General features: G+C 44.3%; 1 protein-coding gene across 1 annotated transcript; it reads right to left on the minus strand.

Annotated features, from left to right (window-relative positions):
- Positions 1 to 1,726: 1,726 nt before the first annotated feature.
- On the minus strand, positions 1,727 to 26,712 carry LOC114600920 (enoyl-CoA hydratase EchA19-like). Its single transcript, XM_028737760.2, has 6 exons — positions 26,382 to 26,712; positions 21,861 to 22,028; positions 17,648 to 17,745; positions 15,522 to 15,666; positions 12,872 to 13,021; positions 1,727 to 3,425 (listed from the first exon to the last, which is right to left on the minus strand). The coding sequence occupies exons 1-6, from the start codon at positions 26,428 to 26,430 to the stop codon at positions 3,202 to 3,204; spliced, it is 834 nt and encodes a 277-aa protein (XP_028593593.2). The 5' UTR covers positions 26,431 to 26,712; the 3' UTR covers positions 1,727 to 3,201.
- Positions 26,713 to 27,080: the final 368 nt, after the last annotated feature.

The raw sequence follows: 27,080 nt of genomic DNA on the forward strand, positions 1-27,080 counted from the left end.
AGTTGGGAGGGAGTTCCACGGACTTTGGCCCGCAACACTGAATGCATGTCTTCTTCCACTAACAATGGCATCAGGCTTAATGCTGTACTCCAGGCAATTGACTACTTAGCCAGTGAGGAATGGGCCCTGGATCCTGCTCTCTGCTGTCCGAATTCCATGGCATCATGAGGGCAGGTTGCATGACTCCAGGCGGTTTGCTGGCTTTTCCCCGACCAATGTATTGCAGACCTCAAAGAAGTCACGCACATAAGTTGGGGCACCTTCTCCCAGCTTTCTCCCTAGTCCCCATTTAGCTGGGCACCGTTCAAATCTGCATGGAGCATACCCATTTATTAAGAGGCAGAGCAATATTTGCTTAGAGGCAAACCAATATATCTTCAGCCAGACCTTATTTACACTTGCACATTTGGAGAAGTATGACCCTGGGGAGTCAGAGCTCAATATTGCAATGTTTCCATTTGGATTCAGGTCATGTTACTTTAATTTTAAAAACCCAACAACCTCTGGATGCTCTACAACTGTCAAGGAACTGATGAGAGGAAATGTGAATTTATACGTACATATATGTAAAACGAACATTTTTTCCATTTGAAATTTTAAAGGTTTTTTTAAAAAAGGGTACAGAAAATTATTCCTTGCTGAACAAAACGTAAAGGTGTTCCATGAGGTCTACAGAATTAAAACACCAATACTATTAAAAGAATGTTTCACCTCCTAATATTTGCTCTCTCTCACTCTCAAACTTTCCTTTCACTGTCCTGTCTTAGAATGTTATGAATGCAGAATACAGAATATCATATTTTCCTACTCATGAAGGACACCTGGTGGCGAACCTGAGTTAGCTTTCTAGAAATGATTCCATACAGGAAAAATGGCAAGTTTGCTTTTTGAATTAGCTCCTTTAAATTCTTGCCCTAAAGCCAAGGTACTGTCTGTGCTAGTACTCAGAAGGTGTGTCACCTCTTTGTCAGTGATGTACTGTAAATACGCTCATGAAATCATCACCAGAGGAATTTAAGATATAAAAGCATTTATCAGGGAGGGAAAAAAACTAAAACGCTGCACTTAAATGTATAATTTATCTGTCACCTTATAATCTCATCTTTCCTGCAAAGAGCTCAGGGTGGTATAATTGAAGTTATTTCATCTACATAAGAACCCAATGATGTAGGGTTGTATTGCAAAAATGTCTTTTTCAAGACCACCTAGTGTCGTTATTGCCTCAGGATTTCAATCTGGCCTTTTGAACGCGTAGCCAAACTCTGTTCCCTATCATGAAGATTTCCTCTGGCAGCTTTAATGAGTAGGACAAAGGTTCCCAAACTGTGGTCCATGGACCACCAGTGGACAGCAAACTTCATTCAGGTGACCCGCAGCAAGCCCACATTATATAGCCATTTTGATTTTTAATTGTATTTTTATTGCTTCTTTTATTTCTTAGGCTGTATTTTATTACATCACCATTTGAACTCTAGGTACCGTATTTTTCGCCCTATAGGACGCACCGGCCCATAGGACGCACCTAGTTTTTTTTGGGGGGGGAATAAAGGGGGGGAAATTATCCCCCCCCCAAGCCGTGGCTTCAGCATGCCCCACGCTCTGGGCAGCAGGCTGCTATCCACAGCCAGGGAGCCCTGCGGGAACTCCCGCGGGCTCCCCAGGCTTGCTGATAGCTTCCTGAAGCCTGGAGAGCGAGAGGGGTCGGTGCGCACCGACCCCTCTCGCTCTCCAGGCTTCAGCGAAAGCCTGCATTCGCCCCATAGGATGCACACAGATTTCCCCTTCATTTTTGGAGGGGAAAAAGTGCGTCCTATAGGGCGAAAAATACGGTAATTCAGTAATTGCAACGGACTTATTCCAATAGAATGGAATTTTCCCCACCGAATAAGACAATAAAATACATTGCAAGAAAGAAAAGAATCAAGGAAAACACAATGAAAAAACATACAGCATTTAGCATTGAATATTGCAAGTCCCAACAAGAGGCAGAAAAATATTTTAAGTGCCCCACCGAAACCTTCAGCAATTTTCAAGTTGGGTAGGACGGATCTAGGGCTAAATCTACACATATATTTAAAAATGCTGTGAAAATGCTTTACACACACACACACACACACACACACACACACCATAAATCTAATCTATCTATCTATCTATCTATCTATCTATCTATCTATCATCTATCTATCATCTAATTCTAAGCCCACCTGCGCCATCTAGTATCACATTTGTATAATGCACTTAAAACACACTTAAAACGTTCTCCTTGCAGCTGTATAGCTGAGTCCTAGGTCATAGGTAATTAAAGTTGTATAACTCATTCCTGACCCACATAACAGATATTTGAATCTTTAGAAAGCACACTTGTTTGCATGTACAGCACTGTGGTGCACCCAAGTGCACATATCAAGGCCCTGTGTTTGCACGCTCTTCGACCACTTTAATTTAACAAGGGGAAGCACCTCCCTAGAGGAACAAACGCAGAAGCTACTGTGTTTGAAGACAATGAGCTTACATACGAGAACAGCAGTGCCCACCTTTGGACTATTAAACTAAAGAGACTTCCAGCGTAATACAGTACAGATGTTCTCAGAAAAAAGTAACATTAGAACTTAACTACCAGGCAACTAAGTACAGGATTGCAGCTTCATTAGCTGACGATTTTGGAACCTATTTCCTTAGGATTTCAGATACACATTAGTGACCAATATTAGGGATCAGTAGTATTTTGTCAACAACAAATAATGTAAATATTTATAGGAGGAAACATTTTCAATGAAAATGAGATAGATAGATAGATAGATAGATAGATAGATAGATAGATAGATAGATATTATATATATGAGTTCAGAAGCAATAATTAACACATATTGTTATGGGCACATTTAAAAACACTAATAGAGCAGTCCTATATTTGTCTGCTCAGAATAAATCCTATTGAGTTCAATGGGACTTCCGGGTAAGAATTGCAGTGATTCTGTGACCATTTTAGGCCTTAAAAATACAAATAGCTGGCGATTCTTAGCTGCATTTACATTCTTTGAGAAATAGTGTGGATTTTCTATAAAACATTTTAAAGGCTGCATTCCAGTGGGATATGCATATATACAGCATGTGGCTTTTCTTATTTTGCAAGTGCAACATAGATTTATTTCTATTATAAAGCGGGCGTTCAAAGCAAAGAGCCGTTATAGGCAACTGCTACAACTTTGCCCCACCACGCCCATGCCCCAAGCTGAACTTGTTAGCACCAGGAACAGATTCTTCTAATACCACCTGTACTCCAGTGTCGAACTCAAACTGCATGGCTTCTGTGAAAGAAGAGGCATCAAACGCACTATAGTAAGCAGAATTTCTGTCTGTGCGCATGCAGTGCTGGGGAAATGCTGAAATTTGTTCTGCTAATTCAATGGCATGCTGGAGGGCTGGAAGAAAGAAAAGGGGAAAACAACCATATATTAAAATTAGGGAAAGCGGGCCACAATAATAATCATTTTTTATTTATACCCCGCCATCCCCGGCCAAGACCAGGCTCAGGGTGGCTAACACTGAATATAAATACAGTAAAAACATTAAAAACAAACAAACCCCCCCCCCAAAAGCAGTTGATTAAAATATATGTTCGAATACAGTTTAAAATGCAGCTTCATTTTAGTGGTAGCCTATAGATCAAAAAGTAGAGACATCACTTTGCCAACAAAGGTCCGTATAGTAAAAGCCATGGTTTTCCCAGTAGTGATGTACGGAAGTGAGAGCTGGACCATAAAGAAGGCTGATTGCCGAAGAATGGGTGCTTTTGAATTATGGTGCTGGAGGAGACTCTTGAGAGTCCCATGGACTGCAAGAAGATCAAACCTATCCATTCTGAAGGAAATCAGCCCTGAGTAATCACTGGAAGGACAGGTCGTGAAGCTGAGGCTCCAATACTTTGGCCACCTCATGAGAAGAGAAGACTCCCTGGAAAAGACTCTGATGTTGGGAAAGATGAGGGCACAAGGAGAAGGGGACAACAGAGGACGAGATGGTTGGACAGTGTTCTTGAAGCTACCAGCATGAGTTTGACCAAACTGCGGGAGGCAGTGGAAGACAGGAGTGCCTGGCATGCTCTGGTCCATGGGGTCACGAAAAGTCGGACACGACTAAACGACTAAACAACAAATAGATCAAAGTCATAAGGGGAGAAAACGGCAAATATTCACCAGGGCCAACTATCCATGCTGGTCCTACATGGGCTATCAAAAAGAGCCGAGGTAAAATTTATATACAAATCCCATATAAGGGGTTCCATCAAAAAAATAAATGGGGGGGCGGTTTGAACTGAGTCCAGCCCAAAGGCCAGGCGGAACAGCTCCGTCTTGCAGGCCCTGCAGAAAGATATCATATCCCACAGGGTCCTGATCTCCTGCGGTAGGGCGTTCCACCAGGCCGGGGCCAGAGCTGAAAAGGCCGTGGCCCTGGTTGAAGCCAATCTAACCTCCTTGGGGCTCAGGACTTCCAAAGTGTTGTTATTTATGGACCTTAAGGTCATTTCCAAAGCGGAGGAATTGCATTTTCTTCCAGGATGTGGCCTGTTCTATATCTAAGTCCCAGCTCTGGGTTTGCCTCCTTTCAAATCTTTATTATTATTATTATTATTATTATTATTATTAAATATGACATTAGTGTTGAGTACAATATAAGGTCAGGAAGAAAGGGGAGGTGGAAATCTTCTATACTTATATACTTCTGCAGAAATACAGCAAGCCGGCTTCTCATCATAAAGTAAATAATTCTCCCAGACTCTAAAAGCAAACCTCTTTGAGTCGTAAGAGCAAAAAGAGGTTCTCATTTTAATTCAGAAGGTAGGTGAACTTCAGCTATCAGAAGTTATGGGAACACTATCATGATCCGCTGACCCAGATTTGTTGCTTAACTTATGAGAGGAAAAGTATAATCTTCATGCAAAAATCACAGCGGCAACTTCCATGAGCAGGAAGTCCTGGTGGAGTGGAAGTCCTTGATCACAGAAATTTTTATTGCCATCTCTAATCCCGTGGAGACTTTGCTTCAATTATTATTTCCTGTCTACTCTTCGTTCTCATTCTGCTTTGTACCACTTTATTGGTGCAGTGATTCCTATGAATTAATCCAGTAATTCCAAAACAGTGAGTCAAAGCTCACCCATTAGATCACTAACTTCCTGCTCTATACGTGTTATGCTTTTCAGTAACTTAGATAGGCCTTTATGATGTGTGTATCATCTTCATTCTTTCCAGACAACTCATTAAAACGAATTCACACGTGTTCTACATTTCATGTAATGCCTTCAGTCAAGCCTCTAAGTACTAGTGCTATATTTTTATATATAAACTGCCTTTACATTTCCATAACCTGGAACCTTTCATTTCCTCAAGGTAATGCCAGTCTCTAAACACCCTCAATGTAACAGGAATCAATTGCAAAGAGTAAAAGGGAGGGATGAATGCTTGGCTTAGAAAAGAATATTCTGCTACCGAGGAAGACACAACAGATGCCAGGAGCTTTGGCACAAGACTTTCTGTTTCACAGCTGCCTGCATATCTTTCTGCAAGAACATTTGCTGAACACATTGCAAAACAAATCTGGCTGAAGACAAGTAAACACATTTCAAAGCTGAAGATTCCAAACTGCAAGAAACAGGCCCCACCCCTCTGCCCAATACTGTGACCTCAGTCCAGAGAAGAAGACCAACAGCAATGCATAGTGGCGTTAAGAGGATCAATGCCTCTCTGATAATCTGCTGGGTCACAATAAACAAGGCTGTGAAATACAATAAACAAGGCTGTGAAATACAGATCAACTGATCCCGTGATAGCTGGGAAGAAGGAGAGCCTGGAAGAAGATACCATCTCTGGGCAATATTGGCAGGGCCAAGAACTCTGCATCTATGGAAGAGCATGGGAAGAGCCATCTAAAAACAAAATTTGATGTCTTTGCCCCATTTTCTTTCTATCTTTTTCAAGTGAATGCATATTTTAATGGAAGACATCAAGCTGTGGGCATTTAATGAGAAACAGCAACACCTTGCTAATTCACACAACTAGCAACCGCTCCTTTTCTTTGCCCAGAAATATTTTTCCAAAAATATCGCACGGATCTCCCAGATCAAAATCTTTGAGAGAGAGAGAGAGCAATGGCTGTGGTGAATAAACACTGATTAATTCAATAACAACATCACTAAGAAACCAATATTGTTTGTTTATATAAACATTTGAAAGCGATTTAAAAACACACACACAAAAACCTCATACTTACAATTCTGCACATAATCACAACTTTGTTTGAATATCCATGTCCACGCTTAACCCTGTGTAACTTTATTTGTACTTCCAATACATCCCAATATAGAAATGTACACATATGCGCGAAAAGCTAAGTGTCAAGCTAGATAGCAGTAGTACTGTGTATTTATATATAGAACTGCCTCAAACATGCAGAAAGACAGGCGTGAGGTGGTGGTCTGATTTTAACCAAGCAGGCAAGGCATGGGTTGGGGAGCTGATAACAATTTTTTACTTCTCCAGAGCCATCTCCTCTAGTGCTTTCCACCCAATTGAAGTTATTATTTTTTTCTGTACTCGGCTGAGAAGCACTTGGGGAGAGGGTTCTGTACTCCTTATCCTTTTACTGTTAAAGTTAGAGTTAGAATTCACCCCTCATCTCCTCCTTCTGTGCGATCAAGTGTCTGAGAAATATTTTCTGTGTCAACGTCTATCATTGAATCTCCGGACATCTGCCATGGGACCCCATGCGTCACAAAGAATTATGGGGGTATGTTTTGAGGCGCATGTTCCGTTCTCATGTGCAGTGCACAGACTACGTTTCATAGGCCTGGCCATTACCTGATGTGAACTGAATGCGTCCACTTGTCCACTGGCAGCTGCATGAGAGGATAAGGAGTGATGGGAAACCATATTGAAAAGGGGAAATTTATCCACTGTTACTCACCTTCTAATTAAGTAATTCCTAATAAGGTTCAGTTGTTAGAAAACCCCCTGCCTCTTCTAAAAAGAAATAGTATGTGCTTAACAAGATAGGGACACGGGTGGCACTGTGGGTTAAACCACAGAGTCTAGGACTTGCCTAGAAGGTTGGCAGTTCGAATCCCCGCGACGGGGTGAGATCCAGTTGCTCGGTCCCTGCTCCTGCCAACCTAGCAGTTCAAAAGCACGTCATAGTGCAAGTAGATAAATAGGTACTGCTCCGGCGGGAAGGTAAACGGCATTTCCGTGTGCTGCTCTGGTTTGCCAGAAGCGGCTTAGTCATGCTGGCCACATGACCCAGAAGCTGTACGCCGGCTCCCTCGGCCAGTAAAGCGAGATGAGTGCCGCAACCCCAGAGTCAGCCACGACTGGACCTAGGTCAGGGGTCCCTTTACCTTTAATAAGGTTCAGTTGTTAGACCACCCCTGGCCTCTTCTGAAAAGAAATAGTATGTGCTTAAACTAGTGCTAGGCACCATGTAGGAATTATATACTGTATAAAAGGGATGGAATCTTTACCACCTAAAACAAGATAGCGGGCAAAGGGCAGAGGACATGAACGGGAAGGGAAAGAACGAGAGGCAGAGAAGACGGCCCTACAGCCAGGGGCAGTGCATCAATGAAACATGAAGGTGCCATTCTGCTACTGCCACCTCTTTACCTGGGCTGCACAGCAGCACCTGCAAAGAGGCAGTGCCACATCCCAACAAGATATTATGCAAGATTTTGACGATATCTCATGAGATTTTGATGAGATCTCACTGGAACCTGCTGCCGCCGCTTCACCAATAAAACAATAAAATGCAGCTAAAACAACAGACAGGCCCCCAAAACGTCACAGACAAAAACAGGGACTCTCATATATTTACCCTTTTTCTCTCACCACATGCCGTCACCAAAATAGAGACAGTGATTTCCATGGACAAGCAAGACAAAATAAAAGAAGTTGTTTACTGGAACTATTATTATGCATTACGGAAGGCTCTTCTTCTCCAACGATTGTACAGAGCTTTATTTAAGTTCTGTAACTGAGCCTGTCATGCAATAGTTTCTGATGCAGTGTGCTAATAAAATAGCCACGACACTTTCCTTTATAACGAACTGGAAAACAACCCCAAATTTAAGGATTCTTAAACAACAACAACAACAACAACAACAACAACAACAAAACTTAAGGATTTTCTAATTGATACAGTTATACCTATTATGGAATAGATGAAATACATTCTGTAACATTTAGTATCTACAGGGAACCAGGCAGAGGGCCTTCTCAGTAGTGGCGCCCGCCCTGTGGAACACCCTCCCATCAGATGTCAAAGCGATAAACAATTACCTGACAATCAGAAGACATCTTAAGGCAGCCCTGTTCAGGGAAGTTTTTAATGTGTGGCATTTTAGTGTATTTTTGGTCTCTGTGGAAGCCGCCCAGAGTGGCTGGGGAAACCCAGCCAGATAGGCAGGGTATAAATAATAATAATAATAATAATAATAATAATAATAATAATAATAATATCATCATCATCATCTTGATGAGTAAGGAATTGTGGGACAGACTAAAGCCCTATTCAGGCACAGTGAGGACAAGAGTGCCAGCTCTGCTCCCCCCCCAAACACTTCACCATTATCATGAGTTGGTGGAGCTGACCATTTGAAGTAGGGGGGGGGCTCCTGTACTTCTGGAACACCCCTGGGGTTCTAGAACCTGGATTTTCCAGGATTCTAGAACACACAGGAAGCCTCCACAAATACTGGTGCCTCCCCATTTCAGAAGACAGTCTTCTGCAAGTTGGAGAGGGATGAGAACGCAAGTGGTGGTAGCAGAACTAAGACACTGGTCCCCGGACTGCCCAGGCCCTTGTGGTTAACTTTTTTACACTTATTTTGGCAATGTCTACAAAGGGCTAGAGAGGAAGTAGCCACACTGTCTTTAGACAACCAGAAAAGAATTAAGTTAACAACCACAGCCTGGGACTCAGATGACTTTTAAAAAGCAAAAAAAAATAAATGCATTTTATTAAAAATTCTCCCAAAATATGGTTACACTTAGCAAGTTCAAAAGCACAACCAGCTACAGTGTGTACAAATGTCAAGTTGTACCCCTGCTTAGTGACTCTGTGTCCAGGCACAGAGCATCTGTTCACCCACCCTCAATCCTCAGGGGTATTTAACTTTTGGGAGCTGGAACAGCAACTTAGGTCAATGTGCAAATATTATTTAGAGCAAATTCTCAAAAGCCTCCCCAAATACAAAAATATGGGCTTTGCCATGGACAAAGCAACAAGAAATAAGAATTCACCTTAGGAAATAGGGGCAGTCGAGGCACATGCTTAGGTGCAACCCGTCGCCTATGCTATTTTTTATTTAAAATAATAAATAAATAAGGAACACAGAAGCACAAGTCTGTTCTTGGTCTATGTTGTAATCAAGAACTGTACATACAAATTCTCTCACTAAGAACATGTGGCTTTTTACATGTGGCTATGAGTTAATTTTTTAAAAAGTGTTTTGATTTTCAGTACACACATACCACAATTATAAAAACGGAGAATAGGAGTAATCACAGGATATTACATTTAATAAATTTAAGCCTGAACAAAGCCCTAATTTTGCTTTCTGGTGATTCCAGGAAGCAGACTTTGGAAGGCCCACCATGGCAAAGTAAAAAGTCCTATGGCCTTCCAGTTGTTCAACAGCAACTTCCATCATCCCTGACCATCTTCCATGCTGGCTGGGGCTTACAGAAGCTGAAGTTCAACATGTTCCCTATCCTATGGCTTTAGAAAGGAGCTGGCAGACTTCTATTTCCTTGGCAGCCACTCTGTATGCCAACAATTGTTTGTGAAGCTGGCCAAACCAGGTGAGGGTAGCTGATGGGTCTCAAATGCTTGGTGAGTTAGGGACTTTCCCTGGATGCAAAGACAGGCTCTGGTGATTTGAGCAGACAAGACCAATAGTGAGTCCAATGGTCAAGAAGGCAGTTTCTGCATGTGCCATAGAGGGAAGTGAGGGGCAGATGGGGCTCGTCAACCTGGGAAAGTAGCCCATCTAGGAGAAGGGAAACTCTGATCCTACACCTCTGCTGCCTTGCCTTGTGGGACACCTTTGGGAGCAGAAAAGGCTAAGGAGTAAACCCAACACAAATCCAGAGCGGACTCCCTAAGACAATTGGATGGTGCCTTGTACGGCTCCTTCCGGCAATTCCTGCAGCCAAGCTGGTGGCCAAACGTATTGCTCTGCTCTCCTTTGGAACACATGAGCATAGCCAGGGTGTGTGTGTGTTGTCATCTGGGTAGCCCAGGACCTCCATACACACTGCCCAGGCTTGCATCCCAGAGAGGTCACTTTGTTGCTGCTAATGCAGCAGTTTGACTTCACCCCCAGAGACACATCCCACTGTCTCTCGAGACAGACAGATGCCCAACGCCCCTGCAACTGTTGCTCCTAAGCAGTAAAGCAATTTCCAGTTATATACAGTGCGTGCTTTACTTACATTATTATTATTATTATTATTATTATTATTATTATTATTATTATTATTTTATTTAACATTGTTATCTACTGAGCTGAATTCTAGAACAATAGGATCCATAATGCAGCAGTCTGATTGGTCCGCAGGAGCCACCCAATACAGCCCCAGGTGGAAGTGAATCAGCGACCTGATTGGCCTGCAGGAGCAGCCAATCAGGCTTCTGGAGGAGGTGAATCGGCAACCTACAGGAGCAGCCCGCAATTAGCCAAACACGCGGGGCCCATTGTGTAAATAATGTATATATAGCTAGACATTTTGGGGAAAGTTTCATTCATTACTCCTATGAGCTGAATAAAGAGCATGAAATTCACACTCGACTCCGAGTATATTTCAAACATACATATATTTATAAAATCCAAAAGCGATGCCACATTTAGTGCATGTCTATGCTTGTCTGATCAAAACGAATTCCCGCTGAGTTCAGCAGGACTTGCTCCCATTCCAGCCCCAGGTACATGTGGGTGAGAACCACATTCTCAGTTTTTTGTACCTGAAAACATTTACTCTGTTTCTTACAAGTGAAACAGTATGAAAAGACATCTCCATTTAGGTTTGGAAGGGCTGCTAGAGGGAGACAGGTAAAATTGTTGGAGGAGGTGTGGATCTGGTCCGCAGGGGGGCTCCCACTTGGACACCCCTGGCTTACGGTAAACAAAACAGGGTTTCATTCATGTTTGTCTCAAAAGATACGTCTCCAGATGCCAACCAAAACAGCCATATTTTTAAAAAGGAATCCGGATATCAGGACGCACAGAGCACATGGGCAGAAAGTCTGTGGAGACGTTAGTCACTTCTTGGACCTGTAGAATGGCGGCAGCTTCAGGAGGGATTGAATAACGTACTGTGTTATTAATGATCTCCCTCACCCCACCCCACCATTACACTTCCACGATCAAAATAATCTAAATTTTAACACACCCGCATGCACAGAAAGCCTTAAAAAGAGAAAGAGGGAAACATCTGAATCTGTACCTTTTTTGTTATGGCTAGTTGACTCCTGGCTTATTTCCTTTCTAAAACTCTGCTACAATACGGATGCCTCACCCCACCAGCAATTTCCAAAGCCTGCTTTGCATTCAGATACATACATGCTGTCATCGTTTTGTTAACAAGTCGGGGTGGGAAGGAGAACAGCAGCCCCACCAGCTTAAGCTGAATCAAAGCAGCTGTTGCTGGTCATTTTTTTAAGCCAGCTTCCATGCCAATTCGGAATGAGGTAAAGCCTGATTCCAAAGGGTCTTCCTTTTTCCTTCTGCAGGAAACCTCCGGAGTCTAGTCAAGAGAAGAGCTGCTGTGTGCATTCACCTTAACGGAGGTAGCTCCCCCTCGGTGGTCAAAGGTTAGCAGCAGGAATGTGTTTTCGCGATGGGACACACCCTTGTTATTGGAAGAAATGTATTTCCATGTTGTCAAACCCGCGCTCTAAATTAAACAGAAATCAGGGTTCTGCCTTCTGAATGGAATGAAAGTTCGCAAAGAGCTGCCAGTTGCTGGCTACAGAAAGGATGCTATACGTTCACATGCGACATATGTGTTCTACATGGCTCTGAGAAAGGGGGGAGGGCTTCCTGCCTAGCCTCTCCCACCCATCCCATGGGGAAAAGGGGGGAAATGCTGGAAAGCTAGGCTTCCAAATTGCTTTCTGCCTGCTAGTCTATGGCCAGTGAGAACTTCTCTAAAGCAGCCTTTGCAAACCCGGCACCCTCTGAACACTTCGGACTACAACTTCCATTGGCCATGCTGGCTGGGGCTGATGGGGGGTGTAGTCCAAAACTCCTGGTGCACACCAGGTCAGCGAAGGCTTCACTACAGCAGATGCCAACAGGGCCCTGCAACAGATTAGAGCAGGCATCCCCAAACTCAACCCTCCAGCTGTTTTGGGACTACAACTCCCATCAGCCCTAGCTAACAGGACCAGTGGTCAGGGATGATGAGAATTGTAGTCCCAAAACAGCTGGAGGGCCAAGTTTGGGGGTGCCTGGATTAGACCTTTGTGCTGCACCAGCTTGTTGGTCCAATCTTGACCAAAAGTCATCTCCCTATCTAAAAACATGACTCAGCACAACAAAGGCTGTAGTCTTGCATCCCACTCGGTGCATTTAATTCCATTCAGGTTGAATGAAACTGAAAGGCGCAGGGCTGTAGCAGCCCAATAATACATTGGATTTGTCCAATCTTATTTATTTACTTGATTTATACCCCACCTTTTCTACAAGAAGGTACACGTGATTCTCCCGCTCCCCAGTTTATCCTCACAACAAACTCTGTGAGGTAGGTTATGTTGTGAGACTGTGACTGGTTTTGAACCCAATTAATAATGATATGCTGCGTAAGCCACCTACCTTGGCCGCTGGGAACTATTCGATTAGCCAGTCCAAGCTGAAATGCTTCCTGCGCACCAACAGGCCGCCCAGTAAGAATGAGATCCAGCGCACGTGAAAGGCCAATTAGCTTTGGTAGTCTAACAGTGCCACCATCTATCAGCGGAACACCTAAAAAAAAACCACAACCAACAATAGTTAAAGGGGGGACCCCCACTCAAATAACCATGTTTTAAGCAAACTGGAATGTTAATGTCTCTGAAACTAGGGTTGCCATGTGTCCTCTTTTTCTAGGACACGTTCATTTTTTCATGGGTATGCAAAATGAGACTCATCAAATGTAAAAGTCGGCAAATGTGTCCTCTTTTTTTGCTCTTCAAAATATGGCAACTCTAACACATTATACAGGGACGCGGGTGGCGCTGTGGGTTAAACCACTGAGCCTAGGACTTGTTGATCAGAAGGTCGGCGGTTCGAATCCCCGTGACGGGATGAGCTCCTGTTGCTCGGTCGCTGCTCCTACCAACCTAGCAGTTTGAAAGCACCTCAAAGTGCAAGTAGATAAATAGGTGCCGCTCCGGCGGGAAGGTAAATGGCATTTCCGTGCGCTGCTCTGGTTCGCCAGAAGCGGCTTAGTCATGCTGGCCACATGACCACATGAAGCTGTACGCCGGCTCCCTCAGCCAATAAAGCGAGATGAGCGCCGCAATTCCAGAGTCATCCACAACTGGACCTGGGATAAAGGCATGTATAATCCTCATCTACCATCCAACTGCCTTCTTATCATGAAACACATGGCCAAAAGGTAAGCAACGAGATGTGTCCTACAGAGACTCTGGCTATGTTCACAATCGCAGTAAGCCATAAACCATGGTTTACTGTGCACAAGCCAATTACATGCACTTTGTTCCTCCCTGGGGAGAAGCAAATTGTGATATTTGAGCTTAGGGTCGTGTGCAAGCCAAGCACAGTGATTTGCTTCACTCCTAGCAAACCACCCTAAGCCAAGGTTTGCACTTTCATTATCTGTTTGAGCAGACATCATGCAATGTCAAGGATTGTTTCTCCGCAGCAAGAGCAGGGCACAATCAGCCCTTGTGCGGCTTCTGGCTTACTGTGATGTGCAAACAACACGGCTACTTCCAACACTCTGAAAATCCAACAAGCGCAGGAGACAAATGTACTGATATCAGTCGTATTGATCCCAGTGCAATTTGAGCAAATGCCTCTTTTTTAAAAAAGGTAAAGGACCCCTGACAGTTAAGTCCAGTTGCAAACAACTCTGGGGTTGCGGCGCTCATCTCGCTTTACTGGCCGAGGGAGCCAGCATTTGCCCGCAGACAGCTTCCAGGTCACGTGGCCAGCATGACTAAGCCACTTCTGGCGAAAACAGAGCAGTGCATGGAAACGCTGTTTACCTTCCCGCTGGAGCAGTACCTATTTATCTACTTGCACTTTGACGTGCTTTTGAACTGCTAGGTTAGCAGGAGCTCGGAAAGAGCAATGGGAACTCACCCCGTCACAGGGATTCGAACCGCCGACCTTCCGATCGGCCAGCCCTAGGCTCAGTGGTTTAGACCACAGCACCACCCACGTCAACAAAAAGATACATTACCATAGTAGGAGTTAGTAGCTCCTTTTGAGTACCTAAAGAAGTTACAAGAGATGCAAGCAATTTCTGGTTCTTTTAATTCTTCAAGTTCTGATTCTGATTTGCTTGAAATACATTATGCTTAATAACGTTGGCGTCAATGAACCTGTCTCCCACACCTGTTGAATTTCCATCTTTTCCTGGTCTGCGGTGGTTCCCTTTTCGGATGTTTTGTACCCCTGGCTAACTTTAGCTAGCGCAAAATGAGTGTAGTGAGCAAGGAAACAGCTCAAGTCAGCAATTTGTCTGAAATGCCAGAGAATAGTGGCCGGAGAGTAAGGGCAGGATTCAACTGTCCTGAGGGATAGCTCAGTCAATACAGCATGAGACACTTAAAGTCAGGGCAAAAGATCCTTAAATTGCAGCGAGTTGGACTAGACTAGATATTCCTCGTGGTCCCTTCCAACTCTACAGTTCTATGGGAATTTCCTCTAACCCCACTCCCCACCTTCTCTGAAATTGGCTCTGGAGGGGCTACGATAAACCCTGGAACAGTGTGTGGGTTGGTGGTGGAGAGGAGACGTCGTTTCATCTGTCAAGCCAAAATGCTTTCCCTGACGGAACCATCAGGGCATTCCTCCCTAAGTCTCCATGAATCCATTGGGTGGGATTCAGCTCTGCTCTGCTCAGAGTAAACACATTGAAATTAATGAACACGACGTGCGCTGCAAAAATATATTCAATTTGAAGACGAAATGGCTTTGCTCTCTCCACTGAGCCAAACTGGCCCTACTATGTATTTATTACATATACTCAGTAAGTCAGCTGTGCAGATCTGCTCACAAGTCTTTTGAGCAGGTATCGTAGACTGTTCACGTAAAAAAGTTTTTTTTAAAAAAAAAATCTCTTGATATTTTATACTTTTATAGCCTATCCCTTTTTAAGTCTGCGCTGTAAGCCTTAATTAGCTGCTTAATCAACTAATCAGAGGCCATGTGCTGTGCTGACCATAAAGATACAGGGCACACAAACTTTTTATACCCATTCGAAACCAAACTCCATGCAATTCACAAAACATACCGAAACGCCTACAGAACACTCCGAAGATAGCGCTTTCTTCTACCACACGCAAGTCAGCCAAGAGGGACAGCTCAAGCCCACCAGCCACAGCATATCCACTCACCGCAGCAATCACTGGCTTAGAAAACTTCATCCGTGAAGGACCCTATAACAGGTATTGGAATTGTGTTAGAACTAGACTAGCTCCAATAGGACTAGAATATATTCCAATCAGTATTGACCCAGAGACAATGCATTAATAACATTCATGGTGATATAGTCAAAACTAACGTGCGAAGTGTGCCCAGGTTAGCTGGAAATTACAGGGCGTTACCATGTTCAATGCCAAGGAAAAAGAAGTTGATTGAGTTTCGCCCATCCCTTAAGCAAGAGGCCCGCCATCTAGGATTACTGAGGGCAGCCCTTTATGTCCAAGTCTTCATAAACCGAAAAATATATTCAGGCATTTGTTGATTGTGTCCATGGAGGAGTTGTGTATGCTGCCCTTCTTCCCATGTTGAGGGGTAAGGTCTGATAGGGGCTTGTAGGCATTTGGGTGGAAGTGGTTACAGTCCTTCCTGTAACTGGAAACCATATTCACATGGTGTTCCCAACCACTGGGAGGAGAACATTTGGTCACGCTCAGTTAAAATCCAGCTTCAGAGGAACGAAGGGGCACACACAATGACCCCCACAGCCCCTTCACACATTCAGCTAAATAAACACCCAAATAGACTTCTGAGGCATCTCTAGAAGTTAGCGTCCTATACTGTCCATTCGGATTACAGGTGTAGGTAAGCTTTGGCTCAGGCATTGAGCATGTAACCTGTATTAGCCTTCTGGCTGAAGGCTGATAATCGGAAAGGGTTGTGCCTGGGTTATGGCCCACCCCCCACAAAGGCCATCATTGGCCTTGTCAAATTCAAATTTTTGGCTGGCAATCCCGTCATCCCTCACAGCCAGCTGAGGAGGATCCCAATAGCCGGCCGCAAGGGAGAAAATATTTCCCGCATCCCGGGGGAGCCATGCCAGGCCACAACCACTGCCCACCCAGAATTTGGGTAAGCGACCCTTATCATGACAGGGTTTTTAAACGTATTTCAAAAGTAACAGAAACCCATACTTCATGGCACCTCTTCTCACATCTCTTTTGTCTCCTCTGAAGTCATTTAAGAATATAATCCTGATGAATCAGTTCAAAGTCTACGCCTTTAGTGTCTGGATTAGTGGCTAATCCAGATGTTCCCATCAGCCCCAGGCTGTGGGGCCAATGGTCAGGGGAGCTGTAGTCAAACCACATGTGGAGGGTCATGAGTTACTCAGTCTTGTCCACTGAGGCCAGAAATACACGAAGGAAGCACAATGTGTTGTGTGACTCATGAGCAAGCAAGAAGCAGCACCACAAATTAATGCTGATGTAGGCTGTATCACATAGGGACGCGGGTGGCGCTGTGGGTAAAAGCCTCAGCGCCTAGGGCTTGCCGATCGAAAGGTCGGCGGTTCGAATCCCCACGGCGGGGTGCGCTCCCGTTGCTCGGTCCCAGCGCCTGCCAACCTAGCAGTTCGAAAGCACCCCCGGGTGCAAGTAGATAAATAGGGACCGCTTACTAGCGGGAAGGTAAACGGCGTTTCCGTGTGTGGCTCTGGCTCGCCAGAGCAGCGATGTCACGCTGGCCACGTGACCCGGAAGTGTCTCCGGACAGCGCTGGCCCCCGGGCTCTTGAGTGAGATGGGCGCACAACCCTAGAGTCTGTCAAGACTGGCCCGTACGGGCAGGGGTACCTTTACCTTTAGGCTGGATCACAGCTTTCCCATCCACACTGCATAATTTACCTCTGCTTCCATAGGCACCACAATAGAACACTCAAACACCTAGTTCACATTATATAAAACACAGGGCACAGTGTACTTGATTCCCACGTTTGCAGGGAGTAGACAACTTACAACTTTTCTTTTGGGAAAACAATCCCATTTGGTTTGAGTTACTTTCTGAGAAGGGAAGATTCCTCTTTTCTATCCCGCTTTTTTTTTTAATGGCTGTAACTTTAACTGAAAAGCGCTGTGGTTTCCATAGCGAAACGAAACACTACCATGGAAAAGGGCATCAGTTTTTCAGAAAATCGTCAGGATTTCCCTCCGGAACATACCATGGGGCCAGGCATTTGGGTGACATCTTGTTCCAATTTGATAGAGGCTGGGGCGTGCGCCAACTCCTTCAAATCATAACCAGCACAAAAATTGCCACCTAAAAGACACACACATAGAAGAAGAAAGACACACACAAAAGTTAAGATTATGGAATGAAGAAAAAAGTTTGGTTTCTATTCAACCTTCTTTATTGTTTGGCTAGGCTCTTGGTTATTTGAGCCATTCTAGATGCTCTTCAATGGGATAGAGGCATTTTCATGGAATGGCAGAGTTGGAAGCAACCTCTGATATCATCCAAGACCTGCAGAGCGGGATGAAACTACAGCATCCTTGACATATGCCCATGTAGTCTCCATGTACATATCTCAAGCAAACCACCGCCCAAGGCAGCCTTTCCCACGGTCTAACAGCACCTACCATCAGGAAGTTTCTGCTAATGCTTAGGCAAAAGCTGATTCCCTGCAATTTCCCCTCATTGGTTCTAGACCTGCTTTATGGAACCACAGAAAATAAGTCCACTCCATCTTCTGCATGTTAGCTCTTCAGCTGTTTGAAGACCACTATTATGTCCCACACTTACTCTTATCTTCCCTAGGCTAAACACACTGGGTGGTAAAACTGAGTTTTAGTCAGAACAGACCTACTGAAATAATCATGTCCATTAATTTCAATGGGTCTCCTCTGAGTAACACTTAGATGAATACTACCCATGGTGGTTTTTCAACAGTCTCTCATGGGACTATGTTTCTGATGAACTCTGACTATCCTGGTTGACCCCCGTTGGGTGCACTTCAGTTTGGTGATGTCCTTCTTAAAACGTGGTGTCCATAATTGGATACAATACTCCAGATGCAGTCTGACCAAATAAAAAGGGTAAGGATCCCTGGACACTAAATACATTTTAGTATATTTTTGGTTTCTATGGAAGCCACCCAGAGTGGCTGGGGAAACGCAGCCAGATGGGCGAGGTACAAATAATAAATTATTATTATTATTATTATTATTATTATTATTATTATTATGGACGGCTAAGTCCAGTCAAAGGCGACTATGGGGTTGCAGCGCTCATCTCACTTTCAGGCTGTTTGTCCACAGACAGCTTTCTGGGTCATGTGGCCAGAATCACCAAACCGATTCTGGCGCAACAGGACACCATGACAGAAACCAGAGTACATGGAAATGCCATTTATCTTCCCGCCGCAGCAGTACCTATTTATCTACTTGCACTGGCATGCATTCAAACTGCTAGGGACAGAACAACGGGAGCTCACCCTGTCGTGGGGATTCGAACTGCCGACCTTCCAATCGGCAAGCCCAAGAGGCTCAGTGGTTTAAACCATAGCGCCACCTGCATCAGATGCAGTCTGACCAAATGCAGTATAGAGTGGAACGATCACTTCTCATAATTTGGACACAATGTGCCTGTTAATGCAGTCTAAAATTGCTTTTGCCCTTTTTTGCTGGCTGGTCTGCAGCTTGTGATCAACTAAATTAAACTTTTCAGGCCAAATCAACCAGCTTCTTCTTCTTCTTCTTTATTAAAGTTGTATACCGCCCTATACCCATAGGTCTCAGGGCGGTTCACAACACAAAGTTACAGTATACAAAGCACAAAGCACAGAATTAAAATAATCAAAATTGCTTTTCATCCTGAATCTTAAATTAGAACAGCCAAAACCTGAAATTGGGGTGGGGGGACGTAAGTGTATCAAATTCGCTCCCTTTTAGAATGGCATTTTAATAACTTCCAGTACAAAAACCTAAAAAGGGCACATCATTCCCCCCCCCCCCTGTCCCCGAAGAAGCATTTTAACCACAGCCAAGAATTTCATTCAAAGGGTTCCTGATGGCATGTATACCAGCCAGCACATCCTCCACGTCATCAGCAAAACCGTGTCTCCCTACTCTTCCTCTACCGCAGAGGCAGCTAATTCAAGCCTTTTCTTGTGCGGCGGGGGAACCATGACTTCTTGTGTGCGTTGGAAGCAGAAGAAAGAGCTGCTGTTGACTGTACCACCATGATGAAAACCAAAGCACGAGTGCCCGCAGTATTTACTTTAAGATCCAGCTCTGCAACTGTACAGCGAGGGGAGGAGGGGAATCACCCACTTGCTGAGCCCAGCACATTAAAGGCCACAAAGCAGGCATCACCCAGATAGGAGCTTAACAGATGGGACCACTGTTCTCGGCTCAAGTCCCAACACTATAATTTTCTCAATCAAATTGATGGTCTAAAAATAACCTTATGTATACACACCCTTGGGGGACAAAGCCCTTAAAAAAACATAAATATACATAAATCTTTCTTGTTTTAAAGTTTCCAACTGTAATCTCTATCCTTTCCCCTCAAGACTACCAATAATGCAGCTGCTTCTGATTCCACTAAATACTGTTTTTCTTTATCTCAGCAAAGTAAATATTGTAATTATAGAGCAGAATTGTTAAGTAGACCATCTACTGAGGAAGGAGAGATGAGGAAGAGAAAACCAGGGCTCTGTTTTGCTTTTCTCTGAAAGCTTGTTATGCTGTCATGCTGATAGCTGCAACTATCACTCGCTTATTTAAATGTGTGATTCATTATCACATATCACAATGGCCAATTTTCTAAAGGTTGCGCTGAGTGGGTTGCCCATTTCAGTTTTTTGGTTCAAAGAACTGCTTTCAGAAGGCCTGGAAAAATTTAAGCCTCACTCCAAATAACCACTGTTCCCATTAAGAACATTCATTTTTCTGGGTGCCTGTTTGTGGCGGTTGCCATTGCTAGCTCTGTTTTCCTTGGTTAAAAACTTAACTTATCCTTCACAATGTGATTCTAGCCAATCAGGGTTCATGTTATGAATGAGATGACATCGTGGTTGTGTTCGCACATCACGGGAAGCCATGGTTAAACCATGAACACGCAGACTGCTCCCACTTCACTCCCCTCCACTAAAGCAAATGGGAGCTACAAACCAGAATGCTTGGCTTAGTGCTGCATCTAAACTGGGGGTCATGGTTTGTTTCTCTCCAAACAAACCACAATCAGAAGCCAATGTTTATTCCATGCTTATCAACCATGGTTTCTTGAAGTGAAGCAAACCACAACCTGCAGCTCAGATGGAACGCTAAGCCAAGGATCTTAGTTGCTCCTACTCACTACCAGGGAAAAACGAAGTGGGAGTAGTCCACACGTTCGCCGTAAACCACGAACCATAGTTTACTATGACGTGGAAACACAATCCCTAACTATTACATACCTGGCTCCATCCTTGACAGAGAGCAAAAGGAAGCCTGAAACTTCAACGTGCCCAAAGTGAGCCTTACCTGAAGTGAGGCACATACAAGTCATTTTGTAGGCATGTATGAGTTCTGGTTGCTGGCGCAAGTATCCCGAGCCATGGCAGATAACTTATTTTAAGGCTTTTATGACACACACACACCCTTCATACCTTTTGCATCAATTTGCTCTTGTGTCTATTCAAATATTACAGTTTTTAAGTGTACAGTAGGCCCGCAATTTGTGCAGGGGTTATGTTCCTTGGATTGTGCTAAAAGTCAAAGCCACGTCTAGTCAAAGCCCATTGGGTTCAATGGCTGGTGGGATTGCCAAGGTTATTTTCCCCAGAACCCTGCCCACTTTTCATTCATTTATTTCTTTTGCTATGTGCCTAAAGCTGAATGTTCACAAATTAAATGTGTGGAAGTTCTGGGCTTACTGTATATGCAAAACATTGGACGCTGGATGGAAAGGGGCTGGGTTTCGAATGAGAGCATGACTGAAGAGTATTGTTACAGGCCACCCCAAAACCTGCAGATTCCAGGGTCTCTGCTCCTCTGGAAAATTGAAGAAGCGGCAGAGGTTGCTGTAGCTTTAAGAATATGATTTATTCACATATTTACATCTGAGTTTGGAGGGAGGGAGTCCAGATCTTACAGCATGGTCATCTCAAGTGGCACTTGTTTCCCCATAGCAGTGCAGCATTGGAGAGAGCCAGGCATCTTTCCCAGCCCGCCTTCAGCCAGCCTGCCCCAAGATGGATCTCCGCCTTTGTGTTCTCCCCCTACTTCTTCCCAGCACACCTTGCTAAAGACACTGTTTACCTGTCACCTCACACACAGTTACACCCAGTTTCTGGGCAGGGAGAAAGGACAGTTCTCTTGCATTGCCAATGGCCCTGAATGGCCATTGCATAGGCTCAGGAATGGCCCAGGAATACAGTATAAAGGCCTCACCCAACCCATGAAGCACAGCCACAGTCAACGTGCTGTTCTCTTCAAACGATCTGAAAGCCTCCACCAGCAATCCTGCAGTCTCCTGGTTCACAGCATTCCTGGCTTCCGGCCTGTTGATGCCAATTGTCATTATGGTCCCTCGGATTTCAGTAATTACATTCCTTCTTCCTGAGAAAACAGAACAGGTCAAACAGAAATCCTGGTGTGTGGTTATTAATTCTTTCTTTTCCTTTTTAGAGTCATCCATTAATATAGTAAACTACATTTTGGAAGACTGGCTGAAGGGGTTGACACGTGAAACGGTTACTAGGTAAAGCTAATACTGTATCACGTTTACAATGTCATCATGAACACAACTAACACGTTGGGCTGGATTCAATCTGTTTGCGGCTTGTCGTTCCCTGTCCACTCCCTTAAAAAAAGACAATAGCCAGAGACAGAATGTGAGGCAGTTCATCATCAGGCTTGGATACAAGGAATAAAATTAAGACACTGGGCATTTCCTGGAAATTAATAATAATGAACAGCTGGGTTTTTTTATTTTAAAAATGGGCTGAAGCACAGCAAGAAATAACTGAATTGAGAAGGAATGTCTTAGGTTGAAAAATGTTTTAGAGGAATCATTTTAAAACTTTGTTCTCGACCCAAACTGTTAGCCCCCAGATTCCAAATTCCTCACTTTTCTTGCTATGAATCTCTTTTCTTCAGCCCACGAACTCCAAAATTTTGGGAGCTGAGCAATGTTGCCTTAATTACACTGAAGGCAAAGCAACCGGTCTCTTTCACACCTCTTTTCGATGTCCAAAATGGAACATGGGTGCATGCCACCTGCAGCAAGATGTGCATGCTTCCAACATGAACAGCCTGCGCATCTCACAAACAAGGGTGGGGGGAGCACAAATTCCACTTTAAATCAACAAAGGACCAGAAACAGCTCAAATAAGCCATGCATTTCGTTTCCAGGACATATGAGGCAGCGGAGTTATTTTAATTTAGTACTCCAGATAGAAATCTCTGTCTAATGGACCACAATAGTTCTCCATTGTAAGAGCTGTTCAACAGTGGAACGGTCTCCCTCAGGAAGCTGTGAGCTCTTCTTCCTTGGAGGCTTTTAAGCAGAAGCTGGATGGCCATCTGTCATGGGTGCTTTAGCGGAGATTCCTACATTACAGGGGGTTAGACTAGATGATCCTTGGGGTCCCTTCCAACTCTACAATTCTATCATTCTATGATTCCATGATTCCAAATCTTGGGCAATGGCTCTCCAAACAAGTGTTTCATAACATTCAAAAGCTGGTTTCCATCCAAAGTATAGTAAAGGTAAAGAGACCCTTGACCATTAGGTCCAGTCGTAGCCGACTCTGGGATTGTGGCGCTCATCTCCCTTTACTGGCCGAGGGAGCCGGCGTACAGCTTCTGGGTCATGTGGCCAGGATGACTAAGCCACTTCTGGCAAACCAGAGCAGCGCACGGAAACAGCGTTTACCTTCCCGCCGGAGTGGTACCTATTTATCTACTTGCACTTTGAAATGCTTTTGAACTGCTAGGTGGGCAGGAGCTGAGCCAGAGCAATGGGAGCTCACCCCATCACAGGGATTCAAACCGGCGACCTTCTGATCAGCAAGTCCTAGACTTTGTGGTTTAACCCACAGTGCTACTTATGCAAATAACAAATTCTTTGTTGCTTCCTCCCCTTGGGGAGAAAATTCGGGGAAATTAGCTAGAGGCAATTAACTCATATTTTCCATTCCCCTGTCCCACACCTTCCCCAAAGTCCCTCCCCAACTCTCAGGAGAATCCAAGAACTCAGGTGGAAAGTTCTCCCTGAGCTAGGCCTGCTTTGAATGCATGTACTACAACCCCTTGTTTTTACTGAAATACCCACAATACAAATTAACTAACATTGGAGTTATTATAAATTATTAAAATGGAAAATAGATGTTCGGTTGTTTAATGAGTCATCTCTCAATATCAGTAACCCTAAGGAAGACAGAACTTGCTCTTACATTACTGACCTTAGCTAATTATGAGTAGGCTTGCCATATGTCAAGAAAATTCCCGACATGTCCTGGTTTTCGAGTATAAAAATGGTGTCAGGGGGGAATTTTGCAGAATCGGCAAAATAATGTCAGGGAAAACCCAGATGTATGGCAACACGATGGAAAAAGCAGCAGAAACAGCTCCAAAAGCTTAAAACCACTATTTTGGGGGATGGTTTCCCCCAAAAAACCTCAACAACTTTGCAGGTGTCAGGAATTTTACTTTTTGAAATATGGCAACCCTAATTATGAGACACTTCTTTCTCCTTCAAAGAACAAAGAGAATTAATTCATGTGATGAGTATTTTAAAGCCAGTTGTTATTTTCATGCTTACAAACATAATTTGTAACACTGCAAGTTGCATAACTAAATTCATTTCATTGTCTTGTTTTAAACAGCCAGGGTAAGCAAGTTTTTAATGGCATATTTCTTTGCTGATGTTCAGCCGCATAAATAACATAACGCTCACAAGCCGGCTTATAATTGGTCTCATCATGCGCAATAGGTACTACTACCACATGAATTGGTAAGAAAGACCACCAGAAAATAAAATATTTTTCAAAAACCAGGAGGCTACAGTATGAAAGGTCTTTAGTAATGCTTAGTTACTCCTGAAATGCCTTTCATTTAAATGTAGGCACGAGGTGGCTTGATGGATCAAAGTCTATGTGTATCACAGCTGTTTACTCGGCCTACTCAAACGTGAAGGACTTCAGTCTCTGAACAAGTTCCTTCTCACTGCACACAAGAGCATGCTTAACCACAGCACAATTAGAGCCGCTTTGCATCCTGTGAAATTAACTCCACCATGTATTGGCAATGTGCGACATCTTTTATTGGACTGCCTATACAGTCTGCAAGGAGGCACAGTTGGCCCTAGGATGTGTATACCTAGTCTAGTTTACCTCGTTTCATATTTTTAAAGAGGAAGGGGAACATGACCCAATTTATATGAAGCCATGAGAATGTTGGCTTTCACGTTTAATGCTTCTAGGCCTCAAGGTTACGGGCAAAAATCTTTGGTCACCCAGTGAGCTTTATAGCTGGGCAAGGGTGCAAACTTAACATTCTAACCCAATGTGGATTTTCATACCAGAAGGTTCCTTATGTTCAGATCCCCAAAGAGCCACAAACTCACTACATGGCCTGAGCATGGGAACCTCTTAGCTGAACTGGAAGTTTGCCACATCCTAACTGTTACGTACTGAAGTTCTCACCCTGGGCCAGCAGGGGGATACTGTAGATAGTTATGCAAATGAAGGATCGAAAGTGACATTCAGTGATTGGATAGTTTGTATGCAAATGAAGGATCGAAAGTGACATTCAGTGATTGGCTAGTTTTAGAAAATGGCAACAGTTACATTGTTCTGGAGCTCTATATAAGCAGCCTGACTGAGCTCCTCAGTCAGTTCTGTTCCAGCTTACAAATAAGGAGCTTCTTTGGAAGAATCGCTGTGTCGTCTGCTATGTCTACCCACAACTTAACACTAACTCCCTCATCTCTGCCAATCTAGGGTTAGGATTGTGTCCTTAGTTGTTCATGACAGCGATAAAGGGTGCAATCTTTTTTCTGGCAGTACTGCACCTAATTCCAAGCACTTGAAAGAGCACCTTTTCCTATATCAAACTGAGATCAGCAAATGAGGCACTCCTAATGGTCCCTGTGTTGGAGGAGATCCAACACACGGGGGACAGGGAAGGGCCATTTCTGTGGTGGCTCCACACCCATGGAGCTCCCTGCCTACTGAGGTCCATCTTACTACTTGACACCATTATTTCAGACAACAACAAACGTTGCACATCCTTAGGTGGCAGTTGGCTTGGATGAATTTGCTTTTAATAGATCCTATAACTAGGTAGCTAGATAGTTTTAATCCTATTAATGTTTAATTGTTTTTAATAAGTGGTTCCCCTGATGTTTTCAGCAGTTATTTTATCAGCAAGCCACCTTGAGTCCCTGTCAGAGAAAAAGATGGGATATAAACAAATATACAACAACGACTTTGATGAGTGTCCCCATGTTGCCCTGTTCATGTTTCTGATGTTTTCTTCTCTTGTTGTAATTTTAATCTGGTCCAGTTTCCATTAAGTTTAATTTGCTTTGTTTCTGTACACCACCCTGTGATTGTAAGGTGAAGGGGTGTGTGTGTGTGTGTGTGTGTGTTCAAATGAATAGATGCATTTAAAAACCACAGCCTTGTGCTGCATACAAGTCGAAAATCAGAAGGACTTCTGCCAAGCCAGCAGCTGGTGGGGGGTGGGGATTGGGGGACTCGACCTGCTGATTTTCTGCTTGGCGCATTTTCCTTTCCTTTCTGCAGCGCCGGAGCTTGACCTGCAGGCGTCGCCGCGCGGCTGCAGAATAAAACACCCAGCCCACCACAAGGCTCGCCTTTGCGCCGAAACGAAAAAGTTACGTGCGCCCCCCTGCTTTCCAAAGGGCTCTTCGTCTTCGCTCCCCAAAACCGGAGAACTACTAACCTTCTCCGGGCGGCTCTCCGGCACTCGAGCTGGCCGAGCTCGCCTGCATAACGACGGCGGGGGTCCCCGCGGTTGCTCTCGGCCTCCGGAGGCCTCGGCTGAGGAGGAGCGCGCACTAGAGCCGCTGGACCATTTCTCCAGAGCGCGCAGTTGGAAAGGTCAGCGGGGCTCCAGTGACGGCAGGGCTCGACGGCGCCCGCTGTGGCGTCGAAGCGGAATGAGCGTTGTTTACTCGGCCCCGAAGTCCTACTCGGATGGCACCGCGGAGCTGCTGTCAGCCCCTTTATTTGCACAAAGAAAGCCTCTCCTCCTGCTTTGCATACGTGGCTGGGGACCACGAAGCCTAGTTGGGAAGAGAGGAAAGCCATACTCTCCAACATTTCTCTCATGAAAATATGGGTGTCCTATTATTCCGTTGTTGCTGCTGCTGCTGTTTTACTCTTTGTCCCCTGCCCACTTTGGGTGGCTTCCAACATATATAAAAACATAATAAAAAGTAAACATTACAAAAACTTTCCTATCCAGGGCTGCCTTCAGATGGCTTAGGGGGTTGGATAACTCCATACCCTCCAACATTTCTCTCATGAAAATAGGGGTGTCCTACTCCGTGGCGGGGTGCGCTCCCGTTGCTCGGTCCCAGCGCCTGCCAACCTAGCAGTTCGAAAGCACCTCCGGGTGCAAGTAGATAAATAGGGACCG

This window comes from Podarcis muralis, chromosome 8, assembly GCF_964188315.1.
Source record: "Podarcis muralis chromosome 8, rPodMur119.hap1.1, whole genome shotgun sequence".
Classification (NCBI taxonomy): domain Eukaryota; kingdom Metazoa; phylum Chordata; class Lepidosauria; order Squamata; family Lacertidae; genus Podarcis; species Podarcis muralis.

Bases quoted from the DNA above. Each gene is read 5' to 3' on its own strand.
- LOC114600920 (XM_028737760.2), bottom strand. From the start codon at position 26,430: ATGCAGGCGAGCTCGGCCAGCTCGAGTGCCGGAGAGCCGCCCGGAGAA. The intron at 22,029-26,381 runs GTTAGTAGTTCT...CTGTTTTCTCAG, and splicing joins CGGAGAGCCGCCCGGAGAAG to GAAGAAGGAATGTAATTACT. The intron at 17,746-21,860 runs GTGAGGCCTTTA...TGTGTCTTTTAG, and splicing joins GGCTGTGCTTCATGGGTTGG to GTGGCAATTTTTGTGCTGGT.